The 27,761-nt window shown below is 38.3% G+C and overlaps 3 protein-coding genes across 7 annotated transcripts in view; 2 read left to right on the top strand and 1 right to left on the bottom strand.

Moving 5' to 3' along the window:
• Nucleotides 1-2,710, top strand: part of rap1gap2a (RAP1 GTPase activating protein 2a) — a 74,804-nt gene extending 72,094 nt beyond the window's left edge. For all 5 annotated transcript variants that reach the window (XM_058634798.1, XM_058634797.1, XM_058634796.1 and 2 more), the window contains one exon: nucleotides 92-2,710. In XM_058634798.1, coding sequence (XP_058490781.1) covers nucleotides 92-100 — 9 coding nt within the window. In that variant the 3' untranslated portion in view covers nucleotides 101-2,710. The remainder of the gene's footprint in view (nucleotides 1-91) is intronic.
• si:dkey-52l18.4 (uncharacterized protein LOC560708 homolog) lies at nucleotides 2,571-7,714 on the bottom strand. Its single transcript, XM_058634802.1, has 6 exons — nucleotides 7,586-7,714; nucleotides 5,377-5,672; nucleotides 4,475-4,816; nucleotides 3,652-3,885; nucleotides 3,243-3,271; nucleotides 2,571-3,156 (listed from the first exon to the last, which is right to left on the bottom strand). Exons 2-6 carry the CDS (start codon nucleotides 5,423-5,425, stop codon nucleotides 3,058-3,060), a joined length of 753 nt encoding a protein of 250 aa, XP_058490785.1. The 5' UTR covers nucleotides 5,426-5,672; nucleotides 7,586-7,714; the 3' UTR covers nucleotides 2,571-3,057.
• Nucleotides 7,702-25,840, top strand: blmh (bleomycin hydrolase). The gene is made up of 12 exons (XM_058634801.1): nucleotides 7,702-7,832; nucleotides 9,351-9,548; nucleotides 11,029-11,138; nucleotides 11,862-12,003; nucleotides 12,242-12,330; nucleotides 12,435-12,527; nucleotides 19,253-19,408; nucleotides 19,788-19,946; nucleotides 20,045-20,112; nucleotides 20,724-20,841; nucleotides 21,115-21,181; nucleotides 25,533-25,840. The coding sequence occupies exons 1-12, from the start codon at nucleotides 7,823-7,825 to the stop codon at nucleotides 25,679-25,681; spliced, it is 1,359 nt and encodes a 452-aa protein (XP_058490784.1). The 5' UTR covers nucleotides 7,702-7,822; the 3' UTR covers nucleotides 25,682-25,840.
• The last annotated feature ends 1,921 nt before the right edge of the window (nucleotides 25,841-27,761 follow it).

Raw genomic sequence — 27,761 nt, 5'->3', positions numbered from 1 at the left:
AGCACTTTCTGACACATTTTGAGAATTTTAAGTGTTTCCTGCCATAAAGTATTAATAATTCTATGCCTCTCTGTTCACTTTTTTTTTTCAGTCCGAGTAGCTTTGCGGAACAAACTTGCACAACAAAGGGACAACACCGGCTGATGGAGCTGCAGAAATAATAATAGTTTCAAAAATGTATGAAATCATGGCAACAACCACATAATCACTGTAGAACCTCTTCCCTAAAGCCAAGGATAATCTGACATTATCACAAACTGCAACAATACTGTGAGTGTATAGGGAGGAGGAGCAGCTGATTTTCTTTGAACCAAATTTCAGTGGCAGAAAATGATTCAACGTTACAAGATGCTGCATCTCAGTTGTTAATTATTCACATCATATTTATGTTACGGCATGGCTGTAATACTGTGATGGCACAAGCTCAGCTAGTCCGTGCCTCAGCTTCTTCTCAAGCGTCTTGTTTAACAGAGAGAGACGAGCGGTAACACAGGACTGATTCATCGACGGGAAAACAAAATGTTTGTTCCTTTTGCCTTTGACCTCGAGTGGTACGTCTCGCAACAGTTCCTCTTTTGCCTAAATAAAGAACGCAGACACAGTCATTTACAGGAACTTCACATACTGTAGATTAACAGTAGGGAAACCTTGAAGGTGTCACAACACTGGGAGTCTTAATTCTCCACTGTAGGGTCTGAACTCGTGCTTTGCATCAAAAAAAAAATTGCTTTTTTTTGGGAACAAAAAGCTTTCGTAACCTTGTCAGCTGCTGCATTGTGTCTACTGCGCTGTTAGGGTTAGACTGAACTTCAGTCGATACTGTCACAGAATTTAGCTTACTTCTAGATCCTGGACTCAAGTGCTTAGTTAGTGGAAATTAGCTCACATCAGGCACAATAGTTGGCTCTGCCAAAACATTTTGCCATTCGCATTTTTTTAGCCAAAGCTGCGCCTTACAATCTGTCAAAAGTCCTTTCAACCACTGATGCTATCTCTCTCTCTCTTTCTGTCACTGTGTGAGAGGATGAGAATATTCTGGATCTGGTTACAGTTGTGCGTAGCCGATCAACTCCCTCATTTGCTGAAAATACTTGTTGCACTTAACTGAAAACATTTCACCCTCTGATACCTCCCACTGAAGCTTTCTCTGTGTATCTAGGTCTATGTTTGGTGAAACTTATCAACAGGAACGTCTCCGTGGTTTTTAGGTTTGCCGGCATGTGTGCTGATGAAGATGACTTGAAAAAAAAAACAAAAAAACAATGCTTCAGGTTAAAGTGGACATTCAAACCACTTTGGACAAAAAAAAACTTGGAATGTGAACTTTGAGCTTCTTTTTTTGTACTTTTTGTTCTTGATTAGTTGTTACAAATTCTCTTAGACGTGTATTGAAAAGCGTACAAGCACAACAGGACAATAGGTACATATACTCTCCTCCTCAACGATGTAGTGACTTTTGAGTCAGTTACGGTGGCCTGGAAGTGCAAACCAGTATTACAAAACGTGAAACAAATTTACAAATACACAAACGAATTAACAAAGCTCGAAACAAATTTAAAAAAATGTGAAACACTTTTACAAATACCAAAACAAATTAACAAAAGCCACAGTTCCTATGGAAAAGGAAGTCCCAAATACTGAATGTGACCCGGAAACGATACTTTGAGCACTCAGTTAGTGACTTATGTGTGTCATAAGAATGGATACTTGTGACCGAGTGATGTCACGGTGTCATGGGGGGATAGAGCACCGCCCCTTTGGCTCTGTTCATTCCTATGGAGTTGCCCAAACGGTGCATATGTCAAAAAAGTTGTGCAGACTCATGATCATATTATTGAGATCGCCAGACCACGTGACCAACACGCAATGCATGCTGGGGGGTAAAGGCAAAATGCTAAATAATACATCCATGACAAAACCTCACTTGGTCACAAGTATCCTAACATTTCCAGGTCACGCGCAGCGATTGGGACATTCCCTTTCCGTAAGAACTGTGGCTTTTGTAAAAGTGTTTCGCAGTTTGTAAATTTGTTTCGAGTTTTGTAATACTGGTTTGCTCTTCCAGGCCACCGTAGTCAGTGGAGCAAAGTGGTAGTTTGTAAATCAAAAGAAAAGGTTGTTAAAGACACACATGTTTTCTTTGTGACAACACCTGTTGGTCTTTGGAAGAATGTCCATGTCCTTCTTGTCTCCTTCATGTGCATTCATGACTTTCTAGTTTGTGAAGTTAAACACACAAGGTTTAAAGGCTCAGGTCCCGAAATTACAAAAAAAACAACAACTTTGTAATTAAGGTGAACTTTAACTTGGCAGGAAGCTTCTCTCAATACAGTGGTACCTTTCTTTATAGCTAGACCGGAAGATGACTAATAAATTAACAAACACTGTTCACAGTTAGTGCAGACAAGTGATTACCTCGAGTAAAGAAAGCAGGAATAGAAATACTCCACTCATCTAGTTTGTGGCAGGTATCGCCTAAACGCCCTGCAGCCTTTTCTCTGTAAATACGCTTAATTTATTAAAAACAACTTTTTTTGCATTGATGTCAAAAAATGTAAAAATGTAAGTGCAGAGTACTCAAATTAATAAAGACAAGATGACGAAAGAAAATCTATTAATTTAAAAGATGTCTAAACATGTATATGTATATTTGGTTATGTAATGTGCCATTGAGAATTTATTCTAAAATAAAATGTTGTATTTTGTGTCAGTTATGTGTTTTCTCTTCCTTCTGCTCCTTCTCTTCTTTATGCCAGTGCTTAAGGTCTTTGTTGACATGAACAGACCATAAAATTAGACTTTTGCATTCAAATGGAGAAAGGTACAAAAATACTATAATTCGTATTTAATTGTGTCCTCTGCTTTAATCGAGTTTCACATTATGCAGGTGAAGTCCTTAAATATATTGTAGTCACTTCCTGTGTGTGACAAACTCCACATATCCACGTCATGTTTCGTGAAAGCAACAAGGACTCGGCAGTACTGTACCTCACCAAAAAGTGTAAAATAATTTATCTACAGAATATAGCTTTTCACCTCCACTTAATTCAAATGCAGTCAGGGAAATTTGAGCGATGAGTACACAGTCGACTGAGGAGGCTCTCTGACGACTCTCTTTGGCCTTGGTGCCTCCATAGAAACATCTGCATACAGCACCTGGAACATGATCGGAGAAAAGAAAAATGCTCACATGCACCAGGTGTAAAAACACAAACAATTGTTGGGTGCTCTGTTTCATTTACCTCAGTCTTCTGCTGGGACTTGGGGATAGCTGTGAAAAGAATAGTAAGACAATACTGTGAAGATTTGAAATCTGAAATTAAACACATGTATAATGAAACATATCTCTATAGGTCATGTGTTCTTTTGCATCTCTGAAGTCCTATCAGTTCCTATTTTTTAATAAGTGATGGGGGGGTAAAGTGTGAGAATGGAGCTAGTTGAACGCAGAGCAGTCAGTCAGGTTCCTGTACTTGAGAGGCCGCACACCACAAGAGGAATTGAGTCAGGTGGAGCTTCATTTAATATCTGCATGCTTTCAGACTGTGGGAAGAAACTGAAACCAAGCGAAAACTACAAGCCACTACACCGCTGTGTAGCCAAGAGAAGTTTCAGTAATGTTTTATGAAAAATGTAAGAATAAAGATATACCTTTGTGTACGGAAGCATAGTGTTCCTGTTGTACTGGACATCGGGGTGGAGGCAGTGGAGCCATGTCGGGTTCATCTCTGTGTACAGCCATATGTGTGGACTGAGTCCTGGGATGTGGGTGAGGCTTGACCTCTGACCTCACACAACAAGCCAGTCCGAGAATGACAGGAAGACAAAGGAAAGCACCGACGCAGACCAAAACCCTGTGCCACCAATTCCTCTGTGAGGGAACAGCTGCACAATGAAAGAGGAGGAATGGACACAAATACAAATAAATATATTAGATCCTTCGATAAGTGAGTAATAAGCGAGTAAGGCTTTGTTTAGATAACACTTTTTACAACACAGCTACACAAAGAAATATCAGGGAAGAAATGGGGAGAACATGAGGACTATCTTGGCAATAACCAGAGGAAGTTTTTCTGGTAAAACGTGAATAAAAAGGCCTTCATTCAACATGCAATTCCTCACTCCACAAAGTGCTGCATGTTTCTTTATATGTTGGTGAGCTGATGTTAAATCAGGACGGGTTAATATGTAAACATGTGCTTGTAGACGTTAATGTTTGAACAGATTCTGTGTCTTTGACAGTTGAGCTTATGCTGTCCCACAGAGATGGAGCTCTCACTGGACTAATAGAACCAGGTGTCTGTGGGAAAGCATGGGTTTCTTAACTGGAGGTAACATATTTAATGTAAGTTAATTATGTGAAGGCCAACATTTAGATTGTGGTCAAAAAGATGCTAGGATTACTTGCAACAGGAGTTGATAGTGTGTGAGGAGGGAAGTGGGTCAATGGTGGTACTGTTGGAAGAGGACATACCTGTTGTGATGTTCACATACATCAGATGACCCTGATCTGTGTAACCTTCACCCCACGTAACCTTGCATCCATAGGAACCTTCGTCTAATTGGTTGACCCTCTGGAGATTCAAAACTAGGCGGGTTTCGTTTGCTGAAAGCGTCACATTGGTCAGATGATGTCTTTCGGAGTTCCTGATGGTACTGAACCCTTCATTTGTCGCATTTTGCCACCTCCAGTTCCCCGTCCAGGTGTCTCCACAGTGCTGGACCACACAAGACAGAGACAGACTGCCCCCTTCTGGTACAGAGAACGTTTCACGTCTGGCCAGAACAGCCTGGCTGCATTCTTCAGCACAGAGACCTGATGAGGCAAGGTGACTCGTTATGACACAGTATATTGTATTGAAACAGATGTTGCAGACAATGAGAGTCTGAAATCCTACTAAGGATCAAACAAACAAACAAACAAACATAAACTGCTGTGTGTTATAAGATAAAGATAAAATAGTCATTTATTTGTCCCACAGTGTCAATATAAATATCTTATATAATATAAATGTTATTGATATATAATATCAATATAATATAAATGTCAATCTCTAAATAAACTAATCCAGCAGAATAAAGAAACCACACAGATACACTCATCATTGTCTGACCAATTTACACAATGGAATGCTTTTTTCTCCAAATTCTACATGCACTGAACAAATTGACATAAAAAGAGAAACAAATCCGTCCAAAATACACTAAAGTGAGAGTTTACAAAAACTGACTTACAATAGAAACAGCACAGACAAACACACAACACACAGACCGAGTCGCCTTGGTGAGCTAAGTTCCTCAAATCTGGAGATTCCTCTAAAGTGACAATACATATTTAAATGTGATTTTAGATGTGAACTAAAATATGTTACTTACCAGAAAGAAGGCAGAGGCAGCCGACGACACTGAGAAGATACTCACGCATGTCTGACAGTGTCGGTTACGGCTGCTCACGGGTTGACTGTACTTTACAGTGTTTCACAACAAACACTGTGGCAAGTTTAGACAACTGCAATACTTTCGTTATCACCATTCTTTACATCTCGCTCTGTCTCTTCACTTTCTTTTCCTCCTTCTCCTCGTTTGACAGACTTTTCTTTATCCTGCTGCTGCTGCTGCTCTTGTCCAGATGGATGGTAAAGGAAGGAAGTGACCCACTAACCATTCTCCACCTTACACACACACACACACACACGCACGCAACTCAACAGGAAATCAATAACTCCATGTCAGGGAATACACACTTAGAAAGAAAGAAAGAAAGAACTAAATCCTATAGCAACTAACCAGTTTCTCTGTTTTCCACAATATATTGGTTGGCTCAGTTGTTTGTGGTTTAACCCTTACAGCTTATATGTCTTTGCAGAAGTGTTTGCATTGTGTGTGTTTGTGTGCGTTAAAAAGTGATAATTTGCTTGAAATGAACAGACAGGCATTTAGTACGCATATAACATAGGCAAATATCTTGAAATACCATGGAACACCATGAAATATGTGCAAATATTTTTCTGGAATGTCTCTATGTTACCCACACTTTTTTATGGTTTTATTTTGAGACCCGGCACACTCGTCGAATGAAGCTTCATAATGTCCCTATTTAACGCAGCCATACAGTGGAAAACAACCTCTGTGCCCTATATTTAACCTTGAACAGTCATTACTCTTCATGCCAGTATAGCCAACAAAAGCTTTTCACATTAGACACTTTTAAAAATGTATGCATGCATAAAAACATGATGAATCTGTTGTTGATTATGAGCTTAGGTCCACAAATCGATTATTAAAATAGTCACAAACAAGACACAAGTAGACCCACTATGAGACAGAAATGTACACAGAAATCATATAATGTGTAACATATTCCACTCATAGGGAGCAGAGTCTGAATACTGTTTTCCTTAGTTCTTCTGTATGTTTACAGCAAAGTATCCAACTTTGGTACGCAGTGTTTGTATAATTTAAAATTAGAGGTTGACTTATGTGTTCTTTCTGTGGCTGATATCACACACGTAATCAAAAAAATTAAAACTTTGATGAAAAACGTTTGGATAAAAACACATTTTAGTGCACTTGACTATCATTCATAAATAAGTAGTAATCAGTAACAATCTACCTCTAATAATCTATTATTTCTTAGTAGAGATTTTTGTTATTTATAACAGTTGGTACAAAAAACAATGTCTTTTATGAAAGATGATAACATGTATTATGTTTGGGGTCAATGTGACACACATTTCACCAGTGTTGTAATGTAACAAAGTACAAATACTTTGTTACTGTACTTAAGTACAAAATTCCCACATATGTACTTGACTTTGTTATTTATATTTCCAGCAACATTTACTTTTACTCCACCACATTTCCTCTAACTATCTTTGTTACTCATTACTACCAAATAAAATAAGACGTAGAAGAAGAGTTGGTATATTTATATAGAGCTTTTCTCACCTTGATGAGACTGCTTTCTGCCATTTCAACCATTCACACGTTTCATATGCTGCAACATGGGGTTAAGAGTCTTGCTCAATGACACATATCGACTAGCAGAGCCAGGAATTGAACCCACAACCTTCCAGTTTAATACTTTTACTTCTAAAACCTAAGTTCATTTTATATCAGAAAATTACTTTTGATACTTAAGTACAGTAAATGACATATACTTTAAGGCTTTTACTTAAGTAATATTATAAACTTCTACTTCTACCAAAGAAGTCATTTTTTTGGTAAGATACTTGTACTTTTATCTTTGTATTTTGTACTTTTATCTTGTTTACTTTGTATCCCTTTTAGGTACTTTTTACAAAACTGCATTTAACTTACTGGTGTAACGAATAGCTCAAATGCTGATTTTACTACAGGTATGGTTATGTTAGGTTTAGAGATAAGGTTGTAGAATTGCATTGCATTTTACTTCAATATCATCCAAAACAACACATTGACTACCCAGTTGTTCACATTTAAACGTCATTAAATATGAAACAAAGAGATTAGAGACGTTAAAAAATTTGAATGGGGTCAAATTTACCCCAAGTATAAGAGTTAAGAAAGGGTTAAGAAATCCAAATGTTGTTTAGATTAGAGTTACCTTATCCTGAGGACAGTTGCTGCAGTCATTCCGCTAGATTAGTTTGTGGGAATAGGTTTTGGGTGGGCATATTCATAGACGACGAACTCCGCCCTGCCGCCACGTCAAAAGTCTGACCGCGAGTGTATAAACGAGCGCACCCTCTGCTCCTCCTCATTGACTCTCGGTGAATGAGATAAACAAAGAGCCGGTGACTTTCCAGGAAAACAGACAACACTCCTCGCATTCCTCGAGAACATGGACACTGGTAAGCTGCGAGTCTCTTTCTCCTGTTTCGGTCTCGGTGCTCTGAGTCGCCGGCAGCCTGAGCTCTGTGTGTATTTGACAGGAAGAGGATGGATGGCAACTGAGGGAGCTAACTAGCTAAGTTAGCATGCACTGCTTTAGCATGTGCTAGCATGACTTTGCCGTTGTTATTGTTTCAGCTCATCAGCTCAGTTCATCCCGATCATCTGTCAAAAGAAAACACCGACATATAAACTGTAGACAAAGGCAGGAATTTCAACTCGACCCTTTCATTTTAAGCCTAAAATCTGCATTAGGAACAGGCAGTATTAGCATGTGCAGATAAAGGCTAGTCATCAGTGGAGTGGAAGGTGTCAGATGCTGTCAAACTATTCAAAGTGGCTTTCAATTCCGTTAATTGAAGTGTAGTTTTCCCACAGTTTAAACTCATAATAAGGTGAATGTCGTCGTAATGGCTTCTACTTTTAAGGATAACCTTTGACCAGCGAAGGCAAGTGGCAGCTATTTGTTTTGTTTTCAGTTTCAATTCATTGAACCTCAAGTTTTAATGTTACCAATTATCAGACTAGCAAGGATGAATATTTCTGAGTACATTTCAGATTTAATTGAAGTTATTCAATCTTTATTTAGACACATTTAGACGTCAACACAACCAACAAAAGAATGGCATTTTATGCAAGAACTTCAGTGTGATTTTTAATATTTGGACCAGCCATTAAATGTGAGTCTTGAATGTTAGTTTGACAAATAACACAAATATGTATGATTCAACATGAGAAATATTTAATTAAAGTTATGTCAATGGTCTGTGTAATTGTGTCTTGTGTCTAGACTTCATGCTTACCGTGCATATGGACCAGTGACAAGTGTAATAAAAAAAACTCACACTTTACCCCCCCCATCAAAAATAAAAATAATGAAGCCAGTTGTCTAACCAGTCGTGTACATTTCCAAGTCAAAAGTCCAAATGACTAACTACCCTTCTAATTATGCTCAGATTTTCTGCGACCTGCTTTTAGTTTGACTCCAGACTGAACACCTCCATTTTACAGTCTCTTATTCATTATCTTTCCATTCTCCTCAGTATCATAAAAAACCCTCACAAAATGCCATGCAACTTGCTTTTTTATGCTATAGCTATGATCATAATGAAATGTGTCCCTCTAGCTGTCCATGTATTTCAGTTTTGTGTCAATAGTTATTTTATGACTATTGATCTGGTGTTTTCCAGCATTATTGTTACATATTCTAAGTGCACAATTGCTTATAAATCAGATCTTAGTGGAAAGTGTGTATGTCTAAAGTGCACAGATGTATCATGGGAATTAGGACAGAGGAAATTCTTCCTCTAATGTATAGACATCTGTCAGACTGTCTAGCTATCAGTGTCTCCTATTACAAGCTGACTTTATTTGTGCTTGCATCCATTTCTTTAACAGTTGTTCTGCTATTCCCTCCTAATGCGTCTTCTTCTTAATTTCATCATTCTCTCTCTAATTCACTCTTCTTTATCCTCCAGGTTTGAGTCAGGAGAAGGTAGCTTCCTTCATCAAGCGGCTGCAGGCTGAGCCACGTTACCTGTTGGCACAGAACGTTTCAACATGCGTTGACCCATTAGAGGTTTGTCTGCACAGACAGACTGTCCAGGATACTGTGCACATCTTCCAGCATTCTATCCCCACAGAGGGCAAGCCCGTCACCAACCAGAAAAACTCAGGTGAGACTTGAAGTAAACAGCTACATTCACCTTACACAGGAAGAAATTTGTTTAACAATGAGGCATGTCTGTGGTTAGTTTCATTTCTGTGAGTGTCCAATAGTTTTTGTTTTTGTTATCTGTGGTTATTATAAGTATTAAACTTTGCATTTCTGCAAAGGAGTGTGATGTAGTTAAACAAGGCTTTAGTCCTTGGGTTATTACATGCACATCTGGGATACTGCAGTCACTCAGTAATGCACTTTCACATACCTGGTCTCCAGCAAATATTTGTGATAACTAAAAAAAGTTGAATAATCTACTCAGCTGATAATATATTTGTCTTTAGTAGTCTGTGACTGCAGTTTGCATATGTTGCCGTTATTTTGTGTGAATAATATTTACACCGATTACTGATATCAGTTAGGAGAAACACACCGAAACTCCACACAATCTACCTGCAGCAGAAGCAAGCAGGATTTAGTGTTGCATGACCACAAGTGGGGCTATACATGATCACATGGCCTCTCGCTAGCATCCTCTCTGCCCCACAGGTTAGCCGTTCGTGGTTATTTTGCTAATAGTGAGAAAACTATCACCAGCCCCTGCATCAAAGTCTTTGAATTGTTTTTTATTATTTGCTCTTGCTTGTGTGCTGCACAATTTACTTCACAGCAGAGCATTTGAATGTTTATCCAGAGTCCAATGTTTCTGTATTGAAGTTCAATTGTAAATTTTTACTTCAATGCTAAAGTTTGATGAAAATAAACTAGTTATTTTCCTTAAACATTGTGTCCATTTATATAATCTGTAAGCAACAATTCATGACTTTTAAAGGACATCAACTAATTATCGTTATTATCAAAATCCTCCAAAATATCAAGATTATTTTTTGCCCATATCTCCCACCCCAAATTTCAGTAAATATTTTAAGTTTGTAGCATCTGTTTTGTCGATTCAGATGCACTCTTATTCTCATATTTCTTTGTCACATATGGTTGCTGCAGCTATAACTATCAAGTTACAATTAAATAGATAAATAAAATGTTGAGACCACTGATGTTGCGTGATGGTTGATTGTGTAGTCTTCAAAGGTTTAGGGTCATATTTTTGTATTAATAGACCAGATCTGTCTAAGCCAACTTCAAAATCAAGACTGTATGATTGAAAGGAATGAAAATATTTATCCTTCCACATAGACAGCCATCTTTTGTACTTTCTGCATTAATCTGAAAACCAGCAGCATGTTTTGGAGGACATGTATGTGCATGTGTTAGCTTTGCTGCAATAGTTACATGGTCATCATTGTTAAACCAACAAATCAGATTCAGCTCTAAAAGTTGCTAGTCTGGTACAACCCTGCTGATCACTGAAGGAATTTAATGAACAATCAGTCTAGCCTTCCAGAAATGCCAGTGACTAAATAAAGTTTGTGCATGAACCTCAATGAAAGCTAATATTGTGTTATTCACTAAAAATGCCTATGTCTTTTTTCACTTAGGGAGATGTTGGATCTTCTCGTGCCTCAATGTTATGCGACTTCCTTTCATGAAGAAGTTTAACATAGAGGAGTTTGAGTTCAGTCAGTCGTATCTCTTTTTCTGGGACAAGGTGAGACATAGAAGCTATGTACATTTGTCTTCTAAATGTTTTATTATGCCTTATGTTTTGGTGTTGTGTGAAATGTATATTCAAGTGTTTCTTTTCATGTATTTACTTTGTTTATTTGCTTTTTTAACTGCGTTTGTCGAGTATTGTAACATTGTGATAAAGTAATGTTTGTGTTGTTTTGCAGTCAAGATGCCGTGTGTTTGTGTATGTGCATTGGTAATGCTGTTGTTATGCAACGTTCTACCACTGCACACCCATAGTCCATCTAAAGCCCTTTTTGATAAATGTGGTCAATATTCTTCTTCCCTGGGTCAGCGTCAAAGTGACATAGCACTGACTGTTTAATCTTTCCCTGTCTCTTTATCTCTCTCTCTGACCTTATGTCATTTTCTCACACATGTTGAGGCAGATGGTACTGGCACCATAAATAAACTCTCTCTAAGTCCCTGACATGTGGACTACCAGAAACTATAGCATTGGTTCTAAATAAGGAAGTGATAGTATAGAACTCTAAGAATATCCTGGCACCCTTGTATTGTATTACATTACATATTATTACATTGTACTACATCAGGGTAGGGCTGGGCGACATGTCCAGAACACGTCACTTGTTAGACAGAGAAACCTTTTACAAATTTGAGGTAAAACATTCAAAGCAATTCAAAAAGTGTTTTCAAGACCCTGGTAAATTGTTGCATTGTTTTCTGTCCTCTTTTTCTATAGATTGAGCGCTGCTACTACTTCCTCCAAGCCTGTGTTGATACAGCACAGAGGAAAGAGCCAGTAGATGGACGTCTAGTCCAGTTCCTGCTCTCCAATCCTACCAATGATGGAGGACAGTGGGACATGCTGGTCAACCTCATTGGTGAGTTTTTATCATGACGCATCATGCATTAATAGTTGAATTATTGACTAACCCTTGTAACTTGCTGTTACAAAAAGAATGTGTTGGTTTGTAAGTTGGATGTGTTGCACTGTTGTCAGAAGAACCACTTCTAATTTAGTTTACTTGCATAATGACAAAGTATATCCAAATGTACTCTATTTTATTATAAATGTCCAGATTACAGTTGGTTAAATGTTTTATGCTGTACCTTCTTCAGAAAAGTATGGCGTCATCCCAAAGAAATGCTTTCCAGAGTCGCACAGCTCAGAGGCCTCACGCAGAATGAACGACATTCTGAATCATAAGGTGCCTTTACACACACACACACTCCCCCTGCTTTTGGACCATTATTTTTGCATAACGTATCTTTGAGTCAGCACTGACTGTTTTTGTCTCGCTGTGTGTTACAGCTGAGAGAATACTGCCTTAGACTGAGGAACATGGTGGCAAGTGATGCTACTAAAGCTGAACTTTCTGATGCTATGGACACCATGATTGAAGAGGTGAGTTGCACACAGATGTTTTCAGAAAAAATATTTAATAAAGAAACATTTTAGGAACATTTTATCCTTTTATCCTATCCATTTACTGCAGGAACAAGGTACTAACCTTAATACATACAGCATAGTACAGGTGCTACAAAAGTTATTGCTCTAGGGCAGGGGTCTCCATCGAGTAGCTCACAAGCTACCAGCATCTCCCAGTCCCTTTCCAAGTAGTGGACATTTAAATTACACTTTAGTGGACACCTCTCTACTTGACTCCATGCAGTGCCAGTCATCTCACAAAGGAAATACCCAGTATGCATCATACATACAGCTGTACATATGGGTGCTCTTGTGAAGTGACACAGTGACATGTGGGCAGATAATAACAAAATGAAAAGAAAGAATGTTGGTGTATTTGTGACTGCATTGTTCTGTCTGTGAAATGAATGAGATACTATTTTTTTTATGTTTTTTGCAAAAGAACATAAAAAGAACATTTTATAAAAAAAAAAAATCAGGCAAAACAGGCTTTTTCAGTTTGCTGAAAACTGAAACAAGCGAATGAGGATAAATGTTAAAAAAAAAAACAAAAACAAGAGTAGCTCTCAGCCACTTTCATTTTGTCAAACTTGCTCTCAGAAGAAAAAAGTTTGGAGACCCCTGCCCTGACTCAGCTAGAAATTGGGGCAGAGGTTGCAGTGTGGAAATTTCCTGACAGACGTTTCATTGACAAATTCAGGAAGCACTTGTTGACTCTTTCTTTCTTACTCTTTTAAATTAATATGAACAGAAGAAATCATATTTTATTCACTGATTGATTGGTGGTTGGCTGTGTGCCAACATTTAACAGATGAATGTTCATCATAATTTTATATTTACATTCTAATCGAAAGCAAATAACAACAGAATTACTACATTCCTTGTTTATGAAAATACCTCTTGATTTACATACATACATCTTTCCATCAGTTACTGATCTCATTGGCCTTATCTCCTATGTACATAACAACAGAAAGTATTCTGGATAACTTTGACTTACATTGTTCAATTTGTACCAGAAGAGGGAGCTACTAGACAATAGTTGATGTCCAACCATTACAGGATAGCATTAGAGGGATGAGTTTAAACCGTTACCACTGTGTGGTAAAATCAGGGTAAGAGTTGCACTATTTTAATGCTAATGAGACTCAACAAATAAGAGGGGGGGATTTACGCTTTTCCTATAAACTCTGCATTAGTCTGCAGGTTTACATGCCCCAACCTTTCAATTCAAAAAGATGAGGATTGTAGTGTTAAATGTCAAATGTGCATATAGATTAAAAATAATGTTTGATAAACCAGTCATTCAGGCTCTGCAGCACTTTTTTTTTTTTTTTTATAATTTCTGCAATACCTGCCAATTGCCTGTGAATACATGATGTGACGTACACTGTTGACAACGCATTCTCTTTATAGCATTCGATGCTTAGTTAAACTATTTATGAGTGACTTCTGCATGACAAAGCAGCAAATAAAAATCACCTGCAAATTGTCTCAGACACAACAAATTTGATGACCTCGATTTAAAAAAAAAAAAAAAATAAAAAAAAGATTCACTCCTTTTAACCACACATGGAACCTCCTTTTTTTCTTTTTTTTCTCCTCACTGACCAGAGCACTGCTGTTGTTCACAGGTTAGAGTTAACGCAGACCATGATTCTCTGTTTTTATTTAAAGATTGAGACTTAACATGATGTGTATAGCACTATAAAATCTTACAACAAGAATAAAAAAGTACAAGTCCTCTTTTCCAATCTCAGAATCCTTCTGCAGTCAGTGATCCCGTCTGAGTCGAGTCAGGAGTCCTGGAAATCACAGCTCAAGTCAGATTTGTTGTGCACATGCGGTGTTTGAATGGTCTGAACAGGTCATATTGCATAGGTGCGTATTCACATGAGCCTTTACTTCAGCCTTGTGCGTGCTTGCTTGCTTGTGTGTGTGTGTGTGTGTTGAACATATTCAATGACAGACCAGTCAGTCAATCAGCCTTCTATTGAGATCATTGCACACAGTTCACGGCCTGGTTAAGCAGCCTTTGTTTTCAGCTGTTTGGTTGTATTGTGCCGCTGGCTGGTTGCTTATTTAAACAGTCGCCTGTATCACACAGTTGCCTCTGTGAATGCCACACACACAAACACGTGTTGTGCAACAGCAAAGATGGCTCCCGCTGCACTGCATGACATGGCAGGAGGAGGAGGGTTGTGTTTGTTTGTCCACCTGGAAGTGGTTTGTTTTGTGAAACACCATTCTGTCACGGACCGCTGGTAATGGAGGATTCAGTCATGTCAAAAGAATGACCCGTGTTAATGAGATTCACATTGTTCAAGGAGACTGTTGCAAACATGTTTGACTGGCATCATTTGCAACGGGACACCCACCTCAGTAGAAAGTTAAATGTTAACTAACCTAGATAATAAACGCTGTCAATAGAATAAACTAGTTTATAGTTTTAATTCTTTTTTCAAATCCCAGCCATAAAAATCCTGAATATAATTAAATGCCAAATATTTTCTTTAACTCTTTATTGCTTTTGGTTGTATTTACTTGATAGTCATTAAAACCTGTTGTCAGACGAATAGGACAAGTTGACTCATTGTGGTTGTGTGTGCTTGACTTATTGAAAGGGTCACATTAATTTTCATGTGTTGTCAGTAAAAATTAAAACTGTCGTCTATGAGAGAATGGTCACTCAGTTAATAAGTTGATTTGTTTGTTATGGATTCTTAAACTTGGTTAATGTTTTCTTTGTTTTAGACTGATTGACTTTGTCAAATATACAGACGTTTTTAAATTTTATTCCAATATAATGGTTGCTAAATATGAAAGCAACTGCATGCAGCATCACTAATGTTACTCTACATTATGTCCATAACACCATCTACTTATGTCCTCTTTATAGGTCTAAAATAACAACAATAACGAATGTAGGCAGTATTGCGTCATATGTTTCATTCAAGTACAAAGTACAGTAGTGCGTAATAAAAAAATCAGTTGTCATAAAATGAAATGAATAATTAAAAGAAAAATATGCTAAAATCATTGTGTATATAAGTGTGTGACATTGACTGTAAAAATTAATTGTTAAGAGTGCATGATAAGCAATATTCCATCATTAAACAGATTAAAACAACTGTCTGAATAAGACATGAACAATTGTGCATTAAGCCAAATACATAATTACAAGCAATAATCAAATGAAGATGTGGAGTATACAGATCTTAGTCACATTATGTAGATACTTTATGTGTATGTCTTAAATAAGTGAATTATAATGTCCCAATGGAGTTTTCACAGCAATAGACTTAATTTGATCATGCTCTGTAACATAAATGAAAGTATGAAGAGGATGTTCTTTTAGCAATATAACAAATTGTGGTGTTTGTTTTCTAGCAGTCCGTTGGAGGAGTTGTTTGTTCAGAACTCATTGTGCCTGTCCTTGTGTACAGGTCCTACTGTCCAAAACTCTCTTTATGGACATGCCATCATGCTGTCCATGTGTGTTTTATAGGCTTATGTTGTTGGTTTTCTTGGTGGCTTACGAGTGGGAAATGGATGTTCCTACTTGTTCTCATGCTTTTGAATCTATGAGTGCACATGTGTTGTGTCAGTCCTACTTTGGTGTGTGAGGAGGTGATGCTGTCCACCCTTCCTATGTGGTGGCTGTGATTGAGCCCTGGTCTTTATCACATCAGCCCCATAAATACTCCCATGACAGGCAACCGAGGTCAGCGTCTCTTCTTCCACTTACTGTACCTGGTTTTCACAGAATCTCGTTGCGTGTCAAGAATCTTTTCTTTTTGTCGACACTGCCAAGAACATTCATTAAAGCCGAGCAGGTCGTGTGCCTTAAAACCTTGGCAATGCAATCTTTAACCCATTTTAACCTGCACCTGCAGCAAGAATGGGCAGAGCTTTTAGCGTCCATGCGCTACATTATTGTGGTGTAGAGAATTAATGTTCGTTTCAAAGCCTGTTTTTCTCTTTCATGTTGTATCTGGTCTGTGTCGCTCCTCCTCTACTCTTGCTGACATGGACAAGTCAACTCTCACTGGCGCACAACTGAAGTTCACACAAAAAATGCACACAGATGGTATCCCTTACTCCATAACTGTAGCCCTCCCATGCTCCATGGCGTCATGAGATCAAAAAAGACAGGTGTGGCTTTGTTCTTGGTGCTCAAGTTTAATTTATGAAAAGACTTTCTTTAGCTGGTGGTTGTTGGCTTACTTGTGTTGTTGTGCGATGTGGGTGGGTCCTAGTGCATGTGTCATTGTCAGGGACTCGAAGGTTTCGTTCTGCCAGTTGTATACTCTGTGAATTTCTTTGCACAATTGTTAGAATTTAACAATGACCATATGTGTTGCATGTTTTCAAAACATAGAAGTTTAATCAAAATCATGTTCATTTTTATCCTAACTGTCATTTGCTTATGCTCATCAGTCCAGCTTCTAGACAAAAGATATACATTCTCTTTAGTAAATCACAAAGTAAATGTTTTACTTAGTTTTAACAATTTAGCATCATCCGATTGACAATCAGAACCGTATTATGTCTTTATTTGCAATGTTATCATGGATCTCATTTGGAAGTGACCCAAAAGTAGACCTAAAACCCACTGAATTGATTATAGATCTCATCTGGCCTGGGAACACCTATAGATCCACAGTAGCAGTTTATGGAAAGTGTGTCAAGGAAGAGGATCTTATTGAAATCCCTGCTAAGCATGCTGCCTCTGTGACCCTATCCTGGAAGAAAATTATGATTATGTTATATATTTAAAAACCACTAAAAGCAAAGTCCTTTCACCTCATCTTTTTCTCACCAAAATTAAGTTTGAGCATTGTGGTCACGACGTCTGTGAATGAGAATGTAAAGTGAGTGGAAAAGGTGTTTAGTTACCAGAGCAAACTTGTTTTTGGAAGAAAGACGAAAATGGGGAATGAAGAGAGAAAGGTGGGGGTTAAGGTGTAGCAGAGATTTCACAGGAAGGTTCTGAGGGCATCTGGGCAAACATAGATCAGACCGTGGGATGGACACCTTGGCATGTCATTTTAAACTTGGAGTAGTCTAAACAGAGTGGTAAATTTAGAGGGGGGTTGAAAAGATGCCTTTGTTGACTCAGCTTATATGTGTATTTTTGCATATGTCTGTGTACTCTTATGGCTTTCGGGCATTTGTGTGATGAAGAAGGGAGCGTTTGTTTGTGTAAGCCGGGCTTGAATTTATGCATTTTGATGTGAGCATGTGTTGGGATATGTTTGAGGTGAGAGTCGTGGGCTCAGTGTCTACTAACTCAAAACCAAGAATGTCATCTTTATGCACCGCTATGGCTGCTATATTTCTCCAGGCACTAACTGTAATTCCCCCGTCAGCTCTGTATTCACTTGGATCTGGATATCAGTGGAAGTCGTCAATGAAAACAGTGTAAATGTCCAATGGAAGTATGTTATTTATGACACGGTATTTGTTCATCCACAAATTCACATCTATCCACTGCAGATTTATTTTACAACTGCATCCTTGCTGGATGACCTATATTTATGTAAAGGGATTATGTATTTCAGCAGTGAATAGGGATGTCTCATATATTCAGTATTTTGTTTTACGTGTACTGTTTTTAAATTTCTAAGGAAAAGCCACTGCTGGGTAAGGAGATAAAAACAGAGGAGGTGAAAAGCAAAATAGGGAAATTCCTGAGATAACTATATCATAATTCCGCAGGCCAGATTGACAGATGGCCCACTCCAAATAACCCAGTTGAGCCCACAGGAACTCCGTCTGAGCTTTAGCGCCCCAGGAAGACACACATGGAGGGAAGGGAAAACGGTGTGGGGTGCAATCAGGGGAAATGGCATATGGAGAAAGATGGATAGCATGAAAAAAATGTAGAGAGGGGAAAAAAGGGAAAATTAAAGGAAAGTTAAATGAGTATACTGTGTAGAGTTTATGTGTTTGGAGTTGGAGGGCTTAGATGAACAAGAATCAAGAATATGAGCGTAAATTGGATTTACAAACTTTCAAGACAACTGTTTCTTTTCAGTTTGATTCATGAGGGTTCCATTTTGTGTACTAGCAGGAAATAACACGAATACGTATGGCTTTTCATACATTGTATGTAATAAAGCTTCAGTCCGTATTAGTAGTATAGACAAATATAGCAAATCAATAGAAATAAACGAGACCCCACTGCTGTTGTGGAATATCTGTGGAGAGTTTACTAGTGCGCACTAATTTCCTGGGTGAGCAGCAACATCTCTGCCCATTTTTTTTTTTGTATTTGTTTTTAAATTCATGTATTTGCTCTTACACTCTCAGTAACACTGTTAACAAGCTAGTAAATCACAGTCATGTCAGTACATTACACAGTCATTTATTTTTTTGAAATTTGGCATTGTTGAAGGTTCCTATTTATGCATTCTCCGGTTATTATCAACAGTTGTACAACCGTTAATAATGTACCTCTATTGGTAATAGAGGGCTGTTGCATGATCAAATGTTTCCTGCTCTTGTCAGGCACCACAGCTGCTTGTAGTTGAGTAGAGATTCTGTGGATTGTTGTTTCAGTCTAAAAAAAAAAATGTAATCTAAGCTTTTGATCCAAATGTTTACTGTCATAGAATAAAAAACACAAGCTGGGTTTTTATTGACATGTTTGGCCAGATTTGCAATGGTTGACGTTCAGATTGTGAATTATGTTGCAGGTGTTCCGGGTAGTCACTGTTTGTCTAGGCAGCCCTCCTGAGACCATCAGTTGGGAGTACAGGGACAAGGACAAGAACTTCCACCGCATGGGAGCACTCACCCCGCAGGAGTTTTACACGGAGCATGTGAAACCCCTGTTCAACATTCAGGACAAAGTATGTGGATCCCTCAAGGTCCAGTGTGTAAGAATTAGTGACATCTAATGCTGAGACTGTTGACTACAACAAATGGAGGACTGTTTTTATTCTACCCTCCCTTTCCCAACATTGTCAGGGAACTACAGTGGCCTGTTGTGGGCTGCTGAAGAACACAAGATGGGTCTTTTGAGACCTTCTTAAAAAAATTACTTTTAGTGTACATCCAGTTGGCTATAAGAACCAAATGATTTAAAGTGATAAAATACTTTTACAAACATATTTATGATGAGTAGTATATTCAATTCCTGTTAATAAACTCCTAGTTGTTACACACTGGATGTTTGCTCACATTAATTTGCCAAATCTCAGCTTCTAATCCATAGCTTCCTGCCCCCAGGTCTGCCTTGTGAATGACCCTCGGCCCCAGAACTCTTTTGGGAAGCTGTACAGTGTCGAGTTCCTCTCAAACATGGTTGAAGGCCGCAAAACTCTGTACAACAACCAGCCAATCCAGCTACTTAAAAAGGCGGCAGCAGATTCCATCAAGGAGGGAGAGGTTAGGACAAAACTGTCATCATGTGGACACAAGTGTGTGAATGTGAGCATGAGCCCTTGTATTCATTTGAATGTGGCTTCTTTTTTATTTTCTTCTAGGCTGTATGGTTTGGTTGCGATGTTGGGAAACATTTCCACAGCAAGCTGGGCATTAATGACTTGAATGTGTAAGTATAAAAAGTAAACCATTTAATGTGATTTGTTACATTGTTATAATGACAAAGTGTTGCTGATTGAAAAGTTATTTGTGATGCAATTAAAACATGTTGGTCAGATATAAGAATCAGTACATGTAGCATTGTTAACATGACATTAATATGCCCATCAATTCTCTCATGATGTTTGGCTCAGAGCAGCAACCTGTCACAATATTTACATAATTAGGTTTTCTTTTATTTGTACTTGTTAGATAAAGATTCAATTACTATAATAATAGCAATGCTGCCAGTGAACCGTCCCACTTTTTCCAAGAACCTTTGTATCACAGATTGATTTGTGCCATGTCTTTATATTTCTTTTCTGCGAATAGATTATTTTTGAAATGAGGCTGAGGTTTAGACGAGACAGTCTACAGTCTGCAAAAGAAAGGAAGGAAATTGTAAGCTGTCTTTAAGCCCATGAAGAATCCTGGGCTTGTGGCAACAAAAATTAAATGGAGACATATTTTGTTGTCATTAGAGAAATATGTGGCTGGCATCAAAGATGAGGAGAGAACATTTGCAGCAGAAAATGTATCGTGATGTGTTAAGTTTTTGTGTGTGTGTGTGTCTCCATCCAGGTTCAACCATGAACTTGTCTTTGGAGTTTCGGTGAAGAACCTATCAAAGGCAGAGCGGCTGATATACGGAGACTCTCTGATGACCCATGCTATGATCCTCACTGCTGTCACAGACAAGGTATGCTCACTGGAACATGCAATGTATTCATGCAAATATACTGTCTTTCACAAGGAAACCAGCAGGAGTGAACTCAATCAGTCACAATGTCCACAGGCTTATTGCATCAATGTCTTGGTGCATGTTTACTCTGTTTTAATCGGCTGCAGGTTTTTCATATTGCTGTCAATTTTCCCTCTTGTAAGTAATCCCAGCTGTCGGGACACTTTCTCTCTTTCAATCTCTGCTTTTCCATCTTAATCTCTACATCTTCTTTGTCTATTTCTCTCTCAGGACGGGAAAGAAGGCTTTGAGAAGTGGAGGGTGGAAAACTCTTGGGGCGATGACCGTGGGAACAAAGGTAACCCATAACACACTGTAACGCTGTTTTTTTTAGTTTTTTGCTTTGGTTTGGATTATTTCTTTAGATTAAAACTTTACATAAATTATCAGCAGCATGTATTTTAAATGGACCAAGTGTTATCCACAAGTCTGAGACCACTTTATTTTGAATATGTTTTGTAGCAAAGGCTCCCTGCCATCTCTTCATATCTTTCTCACACCACAGTGCTCCTCATGAAAAAAATACCCACGATCTTCCCATTTGTGTTTATTAAGTTATGGACAGGATTAGAATGAAGCCTCCCTGTGTTGCAGCTTTATGAACATTTAATTGCCTGTGTCCTGTTTCACTCAAACAAACATGATATATTTTTCTGTCTTTTATGTCTCTAAGCGTTCAAGGATCCAGTGACATAAACATGGTTACTGAATAAACCGAGTCATTCACTGTAGCCAGAAACTAGTACAAGTCGGGTCTCATTACTTTAAAAGCTTTATCAATTTGTTGATTTTCTCTATGCTGTATTGTTTATTTACACCTAGTAGTGCTATATCACATTTGTAGTCTATCTGTCTGTCCATCCATCCATCCATCTATATATATATATATATATATATATATATATATATATAATATTATTGACGAGAGGTGAAATGGCATATTAGCTTTCCAACTGTAAGATTGGTTGCTTATTAAACCCAACTCTTGTTTATTGAATATTAGCTTGTACCACTGACATCCTAAATGTCTGCCAAACTCTTGAAAATGTAATGTAATTGAAAAGAAATAAGAGTGGATGAGTCAATACAATTTACATGTCATTTTGGTTTCCTCCATTTTGGATCCTCTGGCTTGCCATTTCCTCAAAGGTTAGCACTGTGAAGACATCTTGAATTACAGTGATTAATATCACCCCCTAAAGCTAATAAATTAATTGTGATTTTGTGTTTTTTTTGCTCCGAAACTTTGTTTTAAATACTTGTGTGACCAGGCCAGGAATATTATATAACTGACACACGATCCATCACTGTAAAATGTTGTATGTTGACTCTATGGGACTTTACAACCTGTCATTTATTTTTATTGTTCCAGCATGTTGAGGACACTTTTTTTTCTTTCTTTTTTTTCACTCAGAAATTCAAATGAATTTTAATTTAAAAATCAGTCTTGAGTCGTTTTGATGCATCAGGGCAAAACAGATTGTAATCAAGTGAGGTTGATTTGTCTCAAAGGCACAGCAGGTACTCCACTCCTCTGCTCTAGACTTTACTGTCTGCTGTTGTTTTTCCTCTATCCTTTCATCTCTGTTTCTCATCCTCCTCTGACCCTCCCTGCCTCTTCTCTCCATCTCTGGTCTCAACATTCCATTGCAAATTATACAAGAGCATTTCAGGTCAGTCATGCATCGTCTGGCAATGCACACATACACAGTGCAGCATATACACACAGTGAGAGACTTACACATTCTCACAATATTTGCTTGAACCCACAAACCATTGTGACTTGGGAAAACATGTGAAAACCCCTCGGTCAAATCAAATGTGTTTCACGCGTATCCCATTCCATAAAGACCAGCAGATGGGGAAGGCCTGGGCTCGCAGTCTGTCCACTGCCAAATTAATAAAGTTATTGAGAAGAAAGATTTGAGAGGTGGAGTTCTCTCAGGATTCCAGGGACTTTGCTTTGACAAAAGCTTAGGGGCAATAGTTGCAGTGGAGAAAAATAAGAAGAACATAAGGGCCACATGAGAGCGATGAAACCAAAATAAAGATGCAGCACAGGTGGAGAGTGGTAAGAAAGAAGGAAAAGCAAAGGTGAATAGATGCAGAATTTATTTTTGGAAAGGTCACAAAGGACAAATTAAAGAGTATTGGCTGTAGCTGTGATACAGAGATAGAGAGTACAGTGTATGTGGTTTTGCTTAACATCTCCCTGAGGCCTTCAAATATTCCTCCTAACACTGAAGGAGTCTCTGATGACAGGTTTAACTTTCAGTTTCCTCCATCTTTTAGCCCGCACACAGCTGTCGTTATGACTCCGCTCATTCCACTGCCTGTACTTTTACAGGATCTGATATTGTTATTTGTTTATTCAACTAAACATCCCAGGATTGATTTGACATATTTTGACATATTTGACACACTGATGGATACTAAAAATACATAAAGTATATTGTTAAAATAAATACCAGATAATTGTTATTATGGATGGATGTTTTGAAGTATGCTTCTCATCTGTTTGATTTGTGTTATTTGGCCTGCTTTCAGACTCCCATTTCACATTTGTGTGAACTTGAAACACTTACTGCAGCTCTGTCCCCAAATCAATAAATACATCAAATCAATCATAAGCATTCCAAATAGATTCAATAAATTAGCAAATTTTTCGTATTAAAAAGCCAGGCTTCAAAATGATGTTGATAGATCGGGGCATAAAACAAAGAAAGGCATAGAACAAGACTCACTTTCATATCATTGTGCCCTCAGCTATTAAAACATTTGTTTTAAGCGTCAGTAAGCCGTCATGCCAGTGTGTGACGTGGCTAAATCATTGTTCCCCCTGTGTTGGAGAGATCGACAGTGTCTGTGAATAGTCTGCAACCCTTTTCCCACCAGTGAAAAAAGAAATATGGCTGCTCCGCATGCCTCTAGTTTACAATACATCCATCTGTGATGAGACAGGATAGTCAGCCTAACCCTAAAAGCAAATAATGACACCCGAAATTCACTCGCATACATACACACACCATGCCACCCAACATGTGGCTTCCAGGAAGCCATCACAGCGAGAACTCGGCAGCATGCCACCTGAGATTTGCGTACTTGGAAGAATACACATGCACAACTGACACCCAGACACGCCATCTCCAATACATTGTTTGGAGCTGTGGCATGTTCTTGCGGTTACTCTGACGTCTTTGCTAGGTTGGCTCGATGGGAGGGACAATCTTAATCAAATGTGAATGGGAAAAGAGAGAAGAGGAAGAGAAGGATTCACACTATAATCTATTGTACAAACTTCTCCTGGTCTTGTACTCCATTTTGTAGAATGCAATCACTTGCAGACATCTTTCTTTGTAATTAATAATTTCAACATGGGGCTGCTGGTGCCCATCCAACTGACGTAGAGACAAACCATCATTTACTTGTATCTATGGGCAATTTAGAGTGCTCGATTGCAAACTCCACACAAAAACTGGGTCACAAACCAGCAACTATCATCAAAAAAGAGAATATTTTGTCCTGCCGTGTCTTCAATTAGGGAAAATTTAAGGTTAATGTTGTTTGAAACAACATAGATTTGGCCACATTGCATGGCTACACATGTACAAACACACATGCTCACACAGATGGAGAGAAGGGCATTGTTTAGTTTTATGAGGGTGGGTATACAGAGGTGATGGCAGGAGTGTTGAATGCACTCAAGTGCAGGGTGGGGGAGTGTGAACCATGAGGGGCTGTAGTCCTTCTCGTCCTCCACCCTGCCACTGGTTGAAACAATGGAGTTTAGTGACAAAGAGGACTGAAAGTAATAAAAACGAACATTATGTCAAACATTAGGTTTCGTGCAGTGAAGCACTTTGTAAATGTTATTTAAAAAGTGCTATATAAATAACCCTGTTATTATAAATGTATTATATGGGCAGATTTGCTTTGGCCTTTTCAGTAAAATCTTGATATTTTGCAAAAACATATTTTTTAGCAGAAGAAGGAAGCATCTATAATTGGTTATGTTTGTACAAATGATTGAGTTCAGGTTTTGTAGCGCATCCTGCAACAGGGTTGTTTATGTTGACTGATTTTATGAAACTCAATGGCACTCACTTAATAATAATCACCTAATAAAGTGGCCACTGGTGTCAACAAGGTCTTTTTACCCAGAGAACTGCTGTTCACTGGGTATTTTCTCTTCTCTGTAAATCCTTAAGAAAAAAAAAAATCCCAGTAGATCAGCTGTTTCTGAAATACGTAGACAACCGTGCCACATTTTAAGTCACTTAAATCCCCTTTCTTCCCCTTTTGATGCTTGGTTTGAACTTCAGAACGTCATTTTCACCATGTCTATATGACTGAATGTATTGGCTGATTAGATATTTGCATTAATGATCTACACAAATCCAAAATAGATTGTGTAAGTCAAAATTCTCAAACCAGCTCCATGTAAATTAAGTGGGGGGAACGTCTATGCTGTGTATAATTTTAAGAGTCACAAAAAAGATTAAGAAGAAGAACATGTCCAGCTGCATCTCTGTAAGTCATTTTTTCTGATAAACTCTGAAACAACCAGATGGTGATCTAGTTTTTTAGTAATCTCAGCTACCAACATCACAAATCTTTTACAAACAATTGCTTCTTGTCTGTCTCTTCAGGTTACCTGATCATGACGGATGATTGGTTCTCCGAGTATGTGTATGAGGTGGTGGTAGACAAGAGGTTCCTGTCCCCTGAGGTCCTGGAAGTGATGCAACAAGAGCCTATTGTACTTCCTGCCTGGGATCCAATGGGAGCCCTGGCATAACCACAGAAATCCAGGTTTTTAGCCTTGACCTCTGGTCTGACCTCTGACTCGGCCCTCTTTCCACGGCTGCTTTTACCTCTCCAACATTTACGCAATGCCTCCTTTTAAAACAGCCTCTTCTTCTAGACAAAATAATAAAGATTTTGATTTCTTTTTTTACTGGATTTCCTGTGTCTTTGTGTTTGATCTGTGTTTGTTTTCAGAGAACAAAGGCTTTCGCTCCTTCATTTAATTCTCTAAGGCACTGGTTCTGAACTTTAGTGTTTAAAAAGTGTCTTTATTGCATCATCATAAAACCTCTTTCAATTTTGACTTCAGACAACACTGCAAACAGGCAGAGGATTTAACGCCAGAAATCCGAGCTGTGTAAATTCATTGGGAAATACTGTTAAAATCCTAACATTGCTCTTAATTATAGTTTCTACTTGAGATTCAAGTTTGTGTGCTATTCTTCTGCAGCCTTTTCACCCTGCTTATCTTTTAAACACAGGCAAACCAGCAGGGATTTGCATGTCTTAAAATAACATGCACACAATTCACTGCAAAACACAATCTCCCCATAACTTCCTCTCCCTGCAAATAACACAAGGTCAATCAGAAAAGTGACATAGGTGTCTGTACCAATACGTTGTGTGAGACGGTGCTCCTGTATCCACATATTTGTTATCGGATCTTTTGTCTGTATCCCCCTGATTGGGTATGTAGGAATGTTAAAAGCAGGAAAAGGTTCCATCCATTTCTACACAGACCAGCCATGTTGGCACGTTGGATGAAAATCTAAGCACTTTCCTGAGTCTGCAATCATTCCTCAGTGACGTTTCAACTCTTCCTGCTTTCACGCCCCACCGTCAAGGTAAGGACAACCTCTGACCTCCCAGCAGTTGGTCTGTTAGTGAAGTAATTGTTCACTCTCTGCAGTGTGATTGTTGGCATGCAGAAAAGTTCATTCAGCATCACTGAAGGCTGAAGATGGATGGAGAGCAGGGAGGTGATGGCTTTTATTGATAAGTAGCTTAGTCGCTGGACTGCAGTTTCAATAGGTCGTCTGTGTAATGTACATCTTTCCCGACACATGTTATGTTAGCAAAACCCCCTGAGGATAATGCTGAAAGCATGAAAACATGGAGGATAAGCCGACTGCATTAACTTCAACTTTCAATCATCCTCCCACCCGCAAACCTCCCCTTGGTTCCTCCTCTGATTCTGATACTTCACTAACTTTTACCTGCTGCTGATGGTGTCTTTATTATAAAACAATTGGGGTTGTTTTATACATACTCTTGTCATATATATGCAATAATCACTCTAGATGCACTTGTGCCACTCAGTGGATTCAAACACGACTCGGAGATCCTGACGTGATTTATAGCGATTTTATTTTCAAATCTCTGATTTCACAGTACGTTAAAAGGAAATGAAAGCTAGTATTAGTTGCTGTTAATGTAACAGGTGTGTTAATGAGTTTAACTGCTGACATCAGGCAGCCAATCAGGACAGTGACGGCTGCAACAAGCTCTGACTACTTAATTTAAAGAAAATACAACATTTATATCAACCGCCAAACTTCCTGAAGATGAGTAAAGGTATGTATCATATTGTCTCCACATAATGTGCATTTATAATGTATGTTAACATCACACATTCATATTAAAAGGTTAACTTTGCCTATGCTAACGCTAATGGCTCTTGCACTGCAGCCATTTTGATGTGTTTTGATTGGAAAAGCACAGGTGTTACTAATTGCATTAATCAGTTGGCAGTGTGGCAGTAAACACTATGAAATTGAGGAAGTTAAATGGAGCTCGTTCGTCATTAATATGATTATTTTACACCAGTGATTTTGCTACTTTGACCAGTAACTGTTGTTAGCTCTAGTATCATACAACATGCACACAAATGTTTTCTTTAGTTGTGTTAGTGAACACAAGAAAACAGTTGCAGTGTCTCATAATGGAAGTTGGATAATGGATAATGAACATTTTTTGTTTTGTTTTAAGTTCAGAAGCGTTGCATGTGTATTTAAAATCTATAAAGTGTACAGCTTTTGCAAGTTTGCTCTCTTGGGGGCAACCTTATGTGA

The sequence above is a fragment of the Solea solea genome, chromosome 7 (genome assembly GCF_958295425.1).
Source record: "Solea solea chromosome 7, fSolSol10.1, whole genome shotgun sequence".
Classification (NCBI taxonomy): Eukaryota; Metazoa; Chordata; class Actinopteri; order Pleuronectiformes; family Soleidae; genus Solea; species Solea solea.
Note: the sequence above shows the minus strand (reverse complement) of the source record. Positions and strands in the feature narration are given on the sequence as shown.

What these genes read in the sequence shown, in the direction of transcription:
- si:dkey-52l18.4 (XM_058634802.1), bottom strand. Translation starts at nt 5,425, where the DNA reads ATGCGTGAGTATCTTCTCAGTGTCGTCGGCTGCCTCTGCCTTCTTTCT. An exon ending in GTATGTGAACATCACAACAG is followed by an intron (nt 3,886 to 4,474) that starts GTATGTCCTCTT and finishes TTCATTGTGCAG; the next exon opens with CTGTTCCCTCACAGAGGAAT. An exon ending in AGTCCCAGCAGAAGACTGAG is followed by an intron (nt 3,157 to 3,242) that starts GTAAATGAAACA and finishes ATCATGTTCCAG; the next exon opens with GTGCTGTATGCAGATGTTTC.
- blmh (XM_058634801.1), top strand. An exon ending in ACGACATTCTGAATCATAAG is followed by an intron (nt 12,331 to 12,434) that starts GTGCCTTTACAC and finishes TGTGTGTTACAG; the next exon opens with CTGAGAGAATACTGCCTTAG. An exon ending in TGGACACCATGATTGAAGAG is followed by an intron (nt 12,528 to 19,252) that starts GTGAGTTGCACA and finishes ATTATGTTGCAG; the next exon opens with GTGTTCCGGGTAGTCACTGT.